This window comes from Periophthalmus magnuspinnatus, chromosome 7 (genome assembly GCF_009829125.3).
Source record: "Periophthalmus magnuspinnatus isolate fPerMag1 chromosome 7, fPerMag1.2.pri, whole genome shotgun sequence".
Classification (NCBI taxonomy): domain Eukaryota; kingdom Metazoa; phylum Chordata; class Actinopteri; order Gobiiformes; family Gobiidae; genus Periophthalmus; species Periophthalmus magnuspinnatus.
The window spans coordinates 30,393,416-30,405,624 of record NC_047132.1 but is presented as its reverse complement, the minus strand read 5'-3'; the positions used below and the strand labels follow the sequence as shown (position 1 = coordinate 30,405,624).

At 37.3% G+C, this 12,209-nt stretch overlaps 1 protein-coding gene across 2 annotated transcripts in view; it reads left to right on the top strand.

The window, feature by feature from the left end:
* Positions 1–12,209, top strand: part of arhgef16 (Rho guanine nucleotide exchange factor (GEF) 16) — a 41,064-nt gene that overhangs the window by 12,842 nt on the left and 16,013 nt on the right. For both annotated transcript variants that reach the window (XM_033970066.2, XM_055223154.1), the window contains exons 4-6: positions 49–221; positions 2,741–2,797; positions 8,741–8,901. In XM_033970066.2, coding sequence (XP_033825957.1) covers positions 49–221; positions 2,741–2,797; positions 8,741–8,901 — 391 coding nt within the window. The remainder of the gene's footprint in view (positions 1–48; positions 222–2,740; positions 2,798–8,740; positions 8,902–12,209) is intronic.

Below are 12,209 nucleotides of genomic sequence, written 5' to 3'. Positions count from 1 at the left end.
TCTAGTATCAAAACGGCTAAAAGTGAGAGTACTTTTTGTCGTTTTTAGCCACTCCACGGCTGTACCAGGATGTGAGAGAGCGGGGGCTGCACTCCACAAACCAGGACGAGCTGTTGGATGATTTCGTGGTGGTGGAGCATCCGGTGGAGGAGGAGCGGGACCAGGGCATCGTGGTGCGGAACTACAGACCTGCTCAGCTCACCTGGAGCCAGCTGCCACAGGTACAACAACACTATCATTTTGTGTTTATGACTTAAATATGAGACACAACGCAGTAATCAGCCTGTGTTAGAACTAGAGATGGGACGATACACAATAATATGGTTTATCGTGATAAAAAAGGGTTGATAATAATCGTTCGTGGCACTTTTTATATAATCGTGATAGTCGCCAACAAAGATAATCGCCGTTATATCACCAGAATGTGCAGAAAAACTACTACTTCTTCGTGATGTTCTCCTCTAGATCACTGTTGTTTTCACTTATAACAAAGTACGGGATGGTTTTATTTAGACGGGGACAGTGCACAACAACACATTGACCTTAAGAAAAAAAACAGGAAAGATGTTTGGTGTCAGGTTAGAGCGAAAAAACAAATTTCGGCATGTAGTTCCTGGACAGGCTGATGTTAAATAAGAGTAACAGTTTGGTGTAAGTGGATGAAACACCTGTAAAAAATATGGTACATGCATCAAATACGACACATCTCACCCCTCGAATACAACATTTCTAAAAACATTCAGTTCACACACACAGAATCACTCAATTTCAGATGTACAAATCCTCTTTCTTTCATACACATTCACTAATCGTTGCAAACTCATGTGCAAAACTGTACAATACTAACAGTTTTTTTTTAAATATAGCACCTATTCATAATATTAAAATTGTAATTATTCATATCTAGAACATTTTTAAACCGCCAGCAACAATAATTATCGTGATATAATCGTTAATCGCAATCATTTTGACACCAAATTTCAAATATCGTCCCATCTCAAGTAAACGTGCCACTTTTGGATCTACCAATGTAAAAAAATTAGAAACGCTATTTACTCAGACATAAAATTAAATCAAACATAAATTTCCATGTAGTTTTTTTAAATATGCACTATTCCCATGTGCTTTGCTGAACTGTTGGTAATCATTTGTTTAAAATATAATAATTTCTCAAACGTCAGACGATTTGCAGTTATCTCAATTCAAAATGTCATGAAGCGGAATTAATACAGATAAAAAACAGCTCTTTTATCCGTGATGACAGACAGAAAACAGGACATAGACCAAAACATCCAGTCACTACACATGACAAACCACACACAGTGCACAGATTAAAGAGATCAGCTCAGGAATTTGAACTGAGTCATTCACAAAATACTTCATAAATGGGACAAATCATGTGTTTAGCTGCTCATCCAAACTTCAGCTCTGGTCAGATTACTGGTGGACACTGCCTTATATCTGTCTGAATATGAGCTAAAAACAATCTGAACCTAGAAGGAAAGGTGTAACTATTCCTTACACTGCGGGTGTGTCTTCAAAAAAAACTTCAGAGAATTTTCAGATCGTACGAGATTCCTGTCTTTTTCAGACCTACAAACACTTTAAGATAAAAACTGGTTCACCCAAAGGACAAAACCCCTGAGTCATAAACAAAGTAATGTGTCTACTCCATTTCAGTGTAGTGAAGAGAGCAGTGAGAAACTAAACAGAAACAACCATAAGAGAATGAACCAACACCGGCGTGAGAGCTGCTCGGGACCTCAATCTGCTGTACATCTCCATCTCAAAGCCACTAACCGCTCCTTTGAAGATAGTGAAGTTCAGATCTGAGCCAGAGAGAAAAGAAATGGTTTGAGAGGGGAGTTAAAGAAGCTGTTTTTGTTAGGAAAGACCTTAGACATCATCAATCCCCCATCTATAACTCCATCCTCAGACCCAAACAAAGAGAACAATAGCAGCGTCGTTAAAGGTTGAATTGGGTAGTTTCATCTTAAACTGGAGACAGTTGCTGGTTAAAGTTTCAGTGTCGTTAGCTCCTCCCTTCAGACAGAGATAAGGCAGTGTCCAGGAGTAATCTGACCAGAACTGAAGTGGCTTTTTATCCAGTTGACAGGTTTTATATTTTTCTTCTGCAATGGATCAGACCTGGACGCCTGAGGGATCACACAGATGCACATTCTTACTTGTTTCGTCCTGGTTTGAGCTCATTATAATCTAGACTTGGCTCAGTCTCGTTGAAGTACTTGTTTAGTCCTGGTCTAGTCCAGTTAGTCGCTGGTTTAGTCACACTTTAGCCCAAATTTTGGTGTTGCTCACAAGTTTGAACACACCCTTAGATCATCTCCAGCTAGTATTATCTTCTTTTATTGTGCCCAAAATAAAAAAAACGATGATGAGTACTTTTACTTGGTGATGATTTGCTTGGCTGTTATTGTTTATTTTCTAACTTTCCGTTAAATCAAAGTTCATGTTCAGTCCTAAGAGGTGACTGCTGCTGTTGTGATTTTGACCTTTTATAAAAACTCAACTGAACTTCATTTTTCATTTCCGTTTTCCCAGTAAAACTCAAACAAACTTCCGACTTGAACGTTTGTCATTAAAAAGTCTTCCACTCTAATGTATCTTGACTTCTTCTAGTGAGTTAGATGTTAATTAACCTGTTTTTAGTCTGATCTGATCTGCAGAAACAAAGGTATTTCCTGTTTATCGGTCATGTCTATTATGTTGGTTTTCAAAGGTGAAGGAGACTGGAATCCTGTCTTTGATCACGCCCCAAGAAAGGAAGAGACAAGAGGTACTGTGCACAAATTAATCCAACCATACTACAACTATTTATGTGTATTTATATGTTACTTTTGGCCATAAAATCAAGATATCCAAAGCGTTTTACAATGCATCATATTGTCCAAACTGGTGGTGGTCAGATACTGTTGTAACCGTGGGACAATAGCTGCAAATCTACGCCATTGGCCCCTCCCACTGCGACCGATCACTCACACAGCACATTTAAACTTCGGCAAAGGGAGCTGGGTGAAGTGTCTTGCTTCCGGACACAATGGCGGTACAGTGGTCCCTCGTTAATGTTCTAAAAATAACCCGCAATAGACGAAATCCGTGAAGTATCAGCTTTATTTTTTACAATTATTCTATATGTTTTTTGCTGTAAAACCCCTCACCACACACTTTATACACTTTTCTCACACAGGCGTTAACATTTTCTCACATTTCTCTCTCGTTTAAACTCTCTCAAAGTTCAAACCTTCGTAGGCGTCTTTGTCGGTGCAGAACGTTTCATCGACGTTGTGGGTTTTGTCGGGGAGAAAACAAATTGCAAACGTACAGCACTTCAGAGTCACACTGCGATCCAACGTTTATGTAAATTTGTCTGAACGCATTCTGTACTGTACAGGAGACACGGCACGGAGGAGACTGATGGACAATGGTCTACAGTCCAACAGCCAATCAGGACGCAGAACACGATGCACGTTCATACGATGTAAAAAAAAGCATGAAAAATTTGACTAAAATTCACGAAAAACAGCGAGACTGCGAATGGTGAACCGCGATATAGCGAGGGACGACTGTACGCTGTAGAGAGCCACTGCGGCCTCACTACGACATCCGGTTTTCTCACATTAGTAATATCTTTGAGCTAACATGGGTTTCCGAAAGATAAAACTTTAGGATCGTTTCCATAGCGATTGTGTAAACAGTTTACAACAAAATCATTTCAATAGTGTGTCTTTTGAATGGGGAAAAAGTCCAAATATTGCACATATCAGGAAGTGACTGTGGTACAATTGTCGACATTTCATTAACATGTGAAATATTTTATCTTTATTTCTGGGAATATCACATACGTCAATTTCCATAAGTTAATTTTTACGTTTTTGTAGAGTTAAAAGTTATACCAGGTGTGTTCAGTGGGATGTAACAAAGCCAAAGTAGTAAAGAACTGTACAAATTGTAGGTATTTGTACTTTTACTTAAGGTGATACTTTTTATTTTTACTTCACTACATTTGAGAGCAGTATCTGTACTTTCTACTCCGCTACGTGTTTGAACAGGACTGACAAGTGAAAGTATTTTTTATTATTGTTTGAGACGTGCTGAAAAGGCTGAGGGTTTATTTTTAACACGTTCATAGTTTGAGCAAAAGAAAAAATAGAAAAGTGAGTGATTCAATTGTTTCTTTTGAACAAAACTCGGCATGAATCTGTATCAAAATCACCACATTTGAAGCTTCAAAAAACCTCAAAATCTATGCAAAATACTTTTACTTTTTAATAATAATAATAATAATAATAATAATAATAAACATATAATAATAAACATATAATAATAAATAAATAAAGTAAAAAATAAATAATAATAATAATAATAAAAAACATAATAATAAATAAAGTATAAAAAAATAAATTAATAATAATAATAATAATAATAATAAACATATAATAATAAATAAATAAAGTAAAAAGATAAATTAATAATAATAATAATAATAATAATAATAATAATAAATAAATAAAGTAAAAATAAAAATTAATAATAATACAAATAATAATAATAATAATAATACTCTTCATTTCACAGAATCTCAGAGTGCTACAATAAAACAAGAACTTTAAACAAATACTAATTGCTAAATGCTAAAAACATCAACAGTAAAGCTTTTCTAAATAAAAAGATTTTTAGATTAGCTTTAAAAAAAAAAAAAGTCCAGGCCCTGTGTGACTCTCAGCTGGACCGGGAGGCAATTCCAGTTTAATTTAAGTACATTTTCAAACAGGTACTTTAATACTTTTACTTAACTCAGTCTTCTAATGTAATACTTTTACTTTTACTTTATTTTTTTTGTCTTTTTTGCTCCTGTATCTGTACTTTTACTTAAGTAACGAAACTGCGTAGTCCTTCCCTCACTGTAACCCGGGGACATTTTCAACGCGCTGGTTTCATCGACGGTAAACGGCGTAACTCTATCTCTTTTTCTTTGCACCGTTTGTGAGCAGATGTGTGTGAATAGCAGTGGTCCAGCCCCGTGTGACTGCAGGACCTGAAAGCCGCCACACCCTGCAGTGCAATCACAAGCCTCCCGCGCACAACTGTTTGCTTTGCTAGCTTTTGTTCCATAATGGGTCTCAAAGCTGATCTGAAGTTAGCGTTAGCATGTAGGAAAGTTTCAGCCGAAATAGCGCCGTTTAAAGACGTGCAAATGAGTAGCGTTGATTCAAGTTACACCAAGATGAGTCTTATTATTTATATACAGTGGTCCCTGGTTTATCGCGGGGGGTTATGTTCCAAAAATAACCCGCAACAGGCGAAATCCGTGAAGAATCAGCTTTATTTTTTACATTTGTTCTATATGTTTTGCAGCTGTAAAACCCCTCACCACACACTTTATACACTTTTCTCACACAGGCGTTAACATTTTCTCACATTTCTCTCTTGTTTAAACTCTCTCAAAGTTCAGACCTTGTTTAGTCCTGGTTTAGTCCTGGTTTAGTCCTAGTTTAGTCCTGGTTTAGTCCTGGTTTAATCCTGGTTTAATCCTGGTTTAGTCTTGGTTTAGTCCTGGTTTAGTCCTGGTTGAATCCTGGTTTAATCCTGGTTTAGTCCTGGTTTAGTCCTGGTTTAATCCTGGTTTAGTCTTGTTTTAGTCCTGGTTTAGTCCTCTCTCATTTAAACTCTCTCAAAGTTCAAACCTTCGTAGGCGTCTTTGTCGGTGCAGAACGTTTCATCGACATTGTGGGTTTTGTCGGGGAGAAAACAAATTGCAAACGTACAGCACTTCAGAGTCACACTGCGATCCAACGTTTATGTAAATTTGTCTGAACACATTCTGTACTGTACAGGAGACACGGCACGGAGGAGACTGATGGACAATGGTCTACAGTCCAACAGCCAATCAGGACGCACAACACAACGCACGCTCATACACTGCAAAAAAACGTAAAATTGTACTAAAAATATCTGTGAAACCGCGAAAGTTGAACCAATATATAGCAAGGGACAACTGTATTTTCACGATTTATTTGCGTTTGCAGCTAAAACTGATCCTATATTTAAACTATTCCAAGTCACAGTGTAATAACTTCTATCAATTCTCCAATAGATGTTCATTACGTGATGTTTTCTAGCAACGCGTGAGCCATTTTTGCTTATCTTTCTGTGCGTTAGCCCCGTTAGCACGACTAAACCCAGCTGTATTTCACCCTGTAGTGTACTTTGGTCTATGTCAAACCGCTACGCACCCAGGAAGTACAGTCGGACAGGCGTGTCAGCGGCAGACGCAGCTTTACCTCAACTCAACACTGTAATTACGACGTTCAAAACTCAGATCTTACTCATGTGTCGTACTGTTACACCGCGTTGGCTTCTGTTGCAGTTTAGCCGCTCGTGTTTTGGCAGCAAGTCAAGACTCAACAAGTCGCCTGCAAACAAATCTTCAGCTGTCACTTTTAACAAAAAACAAGAACTTTCCGAGAGCGTTCCATGTTCATAAATCCAAACATATTACACAAATAAACTCACAGATACAGTATTTCACTATTTTGGTCATTGATCTGTGGATTTTATCTCTTGTTTGCTTTTTAATCCTACAGTTAAAGTTTTCTAAGGCTTGAGGCTTATTTACTTTTCTGTAAAACACTGTCGGGACATGCAGACGCTACGATGTGATTATGTACGTTTCCTTTTTCTATTAAAAATTAGAACAGAACCCAAAAGTTTATCAGTAAAACACAGATGGGACTAAATGTCAGTACTTGAATGTGTAGTATTATAGTCCTAAATGGTGGTTTTGTTACTTAACTAAAAGTACTGATACAGAGGTAAAAAGTTACTCAAGTAAAAGTATCACATGAAAAAATCTACTGAAGTAAAAGTATTGAAGTTGAAGTATTTCCCACAAGTGTAGTTCACCTGTTTAAGTGTAAATGTCGTGATATTTATTTAAAAATGACTCATATTTTGGTCACAGTAGCAGAATATGAATCGTTTTTGTATGAATTTTATGTATTTATTTCCGTTTGCTCAAAGCTGAAACTTGAACGCAAAAAATTTACTCACGATATTTCCACGAACATGGTAAAAATAAACCCTCAAATTATATGAAAAGTACTTCTGCTCGTACTAGTTTGCAGATGAAAGTACAGGTACCTGCTCTCAAATGTTGTGAAGTCAAAGTAAAACGTACAGATGCCTAAAAATTCTACTTAAATACTGTACTGCACTACTTCTGCTTCATAATGAGTCTTTAAACAAGTTGATATTTTGTACTTTAGAGGTGTTGTATAAGTACTTAGTAGTATTATGTAATCAGAATAAGCTGTGAAAGGAACAGCCTAACAGCCAGCGGTTTTCACACTTTTCACTCCAAGAACAATCTTTGAATAAGTGAATATATTTGACAAAGGACTGGACTCTGGAATAATCTACAAATGTGCAGTGAATTATGACAGATCAGATAATCCAGATTATTCTAACCCAGGCCAAAGCGTTGGTTTAGATGTACAGTTTTATCTCAGTGAAGAACAGTGAACAAGACGACTGCCTGAAACCGGCCTTAGTCCAGCTCTGATTGGCTGAGCTGGCGTCTGTGACCGTCCAAAACGTTTCATATGTGGATCAATAAAGTTTGTCTAAGTGTAAGTCTAAGTCTAGATCTAGGACTAGATCTAAGTTTAAGTCTAGGTCTATGTCGAGGTTTAAGTCTAGGTCTACGTCCAGGTCTAGGTCTAAGTCATAAGTTTAAGTCAAAGTCTTGGTCTAAGTCTTGGCCTAAGTTTAGGTCCAGGTCTAAGTCTAGGTCTAGTTCTAAGTCTGAGTCTAGGTCTAAGTCCAGGTCTAAGTCTAGGTCTAAGTCTGAGTCTAAGTCTAGGTTCAGGTCTAGGTCTAGGTCTTGGGTCTTGGTCTAAGTCTTGGCCTCAGTTTAGGTCTAGGTCTAAGTCTAGGTCTAGATCTAAGTCTAGGTCTAGGTCCAGGTCTAGGTCCAGGTCTAGGTCCAGGTCTAGGACTAAGTCTAGGACTAAGTCTAGGACTAAGTCTAGGACTAAGTCTAGGACTAAGTCTAGGACTAAGTCTAGGACTAAGTCTAGGACTAAGTCTAGGACTAAGTCTAGGTCTATTTAAGTCTAAATCTAGATCTGAGTCTAGGTCTAAGTTTAGGTCTACGTCTAACTCTAGGTCTTGGTCTAAGTCTTGGCCTCAGTTTAGGTCTAGGTCTAAGATTGGGTCTAAGATTGGGTCTAAGATTGGGTCTAAGATTGGGTCTAAGATTGGGTCTAAGTCTAGGTCTAAGTCTAGGTCTGTTTAAGTCTAAATCTAGATCTGAGTCTAGGTCTAAGTTTAGGTCTATGTCTAACTCTAGGTCTTGGCCTAAGTTTAGGTCTACGTTTAAGTCTAGGTCAAGGTCTAAGTTTATGTCCAGGTCTACGTCTTGGTCTAGGTCTTGGCCTAAATTTAGATCTAGGTCTAAGTCTAAGTCTAGGTTAGGTCCAGGTCTAGGTTTGATGAAAAACGCTGTAGTTTCTTTCAAACCTGTTGTGAAATGCAGTGTGGACCTTGTTATTAGTTTCACTTGTTTAATTGGAGTCGTCTCATGAGTTTTTATCCTTCTGCTCTTGGACTGTGACCTGAATATAAACACAAACCAGCGTCATATGGGCCTTTAAACACGGCCCTAGTAGCGTTTTTGTCCCATCTAAAGTATCTCTTGTATTTTTTTGTATATTCTCAGGCTATTTTTGAGATCATCACCTCCGAGCACTCGTACCTTCACAGTTTGGGGATCCTGGTGCGGCACTTTAAAAACAGCGAGGCCCTCAGGAAGACCATGACCGCTACAGAACACCACCACCTCTTCTCCAACATCTCGGTCATTGAAGACGTCAGCAAACGGTAAGAAAATCATCATAACATAATAATATAAAGAAGAAAAGCTTTTGAAACCTGAGATTGGATTGAGCGAATGAACAAATCTGAGTAGTCACTTCACCAGGGCCCAAACGAGGCCTAAACGGAGCAGCAGTTTTCTAGATTAAACCAGGGTTATATGTGTAAAACCAACGTACTGCAGTGTTAGGAAAATACAGCAAATATATTAAAAAATTGTTGATAATACACCAGATTAACCCAAGGTGCCTCCGCGTCTTCAAAACCATCACAAATCAATTTATATATAATCATGTACCTCAATAAATAGTGTTTAGAATAAATGAAGTAACTCAAATATCAAGATACAGCCGACAGAACCACTTTAAAAAAACTACAGCGTATTTTCTGATCTGTTATAATGTCGTTTCCTCGTCACAAACAGACCTGGAGTTGTGTTTTTTGTTTCATTCACACATGTTTAACACACAGACCCTCCAAATTTAGGTGTTGATTTCTTGCCTCAAACTGAAAACACTCTGTTCCACCTTGTGATGTCATCATGTGGTAATACGGGAAGTGCTCCGCTGTGTAAACTCCATACAGTCTATACTTCTCTAGAATCATTTGGATCATTTCAGCTCTGGAATTGCCAATATCTACTGAACTTAAGGTAAAAGGAGCTGTTAACTTGAAAACTACCACTTCGTGACATCACAAGGTGGATCAGAGCGTTTTGAGCTTTGGAGATGTTACAGACTAATAATAAAGAGTTACTCAAACATGTGTGAATGAAACAAAACACAACTCCAGGTCTGTTTTTGAGGAGGTAACAATTTTTTTTGGAAATTATTTGTATAATAACAAAATCAAAATTCCGCCTCCCCAAAATAAATAAATAAATAAATAAATAAATAAATAAATAAATAAATAAATAAATAAATAAATAAATAAATAAATAAATAAATAAATAAATAAATAAATAAATAAATAAATAAATAAATAAATAAATAAATACATAAATAAATAAATAAATAAATAAATACATAAATAAATAAATAAATACATAAATAAATAAATACATACATACATACATACATACATACATACATACATACATACATACATACATAAATACATACATACATAAATACATAACTAAATACATACATAAATAAAAATAGAATAAAATAAAATACAATTTAAAAAAAAAATGCCCAAGCTCATGGTGACAAACTTCTCCCTCTCCCCTGAACAAGATCAAGAGCTACACTCAGTTTACCTTTTATTCTACAGTATATTTACATTATAAAACTCTCTTCTACTTATTGTAAGTTGCTCAAACTGCTTATTTGAGATTATCCAGTTCTAATCTGTAAAACCAAAATGTTCTTACAGATGAATCCAGCGTGCTAATCCAGACCCTTTTGTAGCAATTCCTAGCATAAGTAAAGCTAGCATGTCCAGGAGCTCTCTGTGCATTAAACGATCTGGCTGTGTTGGTGATTTCGGTCTCAGAGTTGGTATCGGGTGTATAGCGTCTGCGGTGGTAGCTGTTGCCCTGAGCGTGTAGCGTCTGTATCCTGTAGGTCCCAGGACATGTTGAAACCCGCTCGTCGAACTGGTTGGGGCGCCTCACTACACGAATTCCCTCATTTCGAGATGCTAATACTACCGGGAAAAGCGTTTGTTGTCAGTGTGTTAGCTTAAAAATAGCACATGTTTTGATCGACCTTTGCAGAAAAATGGGTGTGGTGCTGATAAATATGCCGCGTCTTTATTCAGTTTGTGTGGCGAGATTGGGGCTGGGTTGGCGTTTGGTTTCATTTTACAGGTTTTTGTTTAAATGCCTGGAATATGCGAAGGAGTGGCTCAGTCAGAACTTAACAAAAGGAGCTGTGGCTTATTTAAAAAGCCCGTATCACGCTGTTTTCTGATCTGTTCTAATGTTTCCTCATCATAAACAGTCCTGGAGCTGTGTTTTTGTTTTTATTCACGCACATTTAACACACAAACCCTGCATATTTAGGCCAAGTTCTTCTCTCAGACCGAAAACACTCTGTTCCACCTTGTGATGTCATCAAGTGGTAATACAGGAAGTGCTCCACGGTGTTTTTAAACTCCACACACTTTCATTTCTAGACTCATTTGGATCATTTCAGCCCGGGAATTGCCAATCTCTGCTGAACAAAATGTAAAAATTTGCTGCTAACTTGAAAATGACCACTTCATGACATCACAAGGTGGAACAGAGCATTTTGAACATGTGTGAATTAAACAAAACACAACTCCGGGTGTGTTTTTGATGAGGAAACAACATTAAAACATGGCTAAAAGCTCTCAAAAGTCATTTTTTTTGGTAATATAGGACCTTGGAAATACAGGAAAACTGACTTTATCATTACAATTTGAGGAAAAATATGTATAATTTAGCCTGAAACACAAGTACATTTGATCTGAATTCATTTCTAAATAAGTCTCATTCAGGTATAAACAAAGCGTTGAAGCATTTCACACTAAACTCTTCATTATGTGACTGTTACGTAAGGATTGATGCCATTGTTGTAGCTGTACTTGTGGTTTCAGTGGAATTCCAGCCTCTTTCAATAAAGTATAACGGCATTTTAGTGGATTTTAGCCCGCTCTAGAGCCTTGTACAATGCCATTTTAACACTTTAAACTGCACAAAACAATACGTAGATGTATCAAATTAGCTTTACAATTGTGATTCTAACCCTAAAACTAAAAACGCTCAAAATAATTTAGCTTTAAACTGTTATTGTCGCCTGATATCTGTTTATTTCATGAGGACGTTCAGCTCTAAGTCCATTTTGCGTATGCTTTTTGTCGCTGTGAAACTCAAGAGATTAGATGATGTCACGCTTTGCCATCGGTGATATTGAAAACGTAGGGACACAAAGGCTCCTCGAGAACGCAATCCATGTTGAGTTGAGTCATTGTTCAGTCCAAAGAGCAGCTTACAGGTTTCAGTTCCAGCCGTTTACCTTTTACCCCGTGGCTCTGATAATATCTGCAGTTTCCGATGGCGGCGTTACGGGCATGTCCAAACACCATGGCATCGGAAAAACAAAGAGTAAAGAGAGCAGATATGAGATTTATTTGATTGTAAAGTTGCAAAACGGCATTAACCTTATCGTGGGAACAAAAGTATAGTTGAAAAAGCTGTTTTCTATGTTCAATTTCCTTTAGTTAAACGGTGTTACGTTACCATCGAGACGGACAATTAGCTGTTAAATCATTTCCAATTATAAACCTTCCATATTGCGAACTGGAACCACTTCAGTGCGTTTCCATGGCAACTAATGGACAAGTCT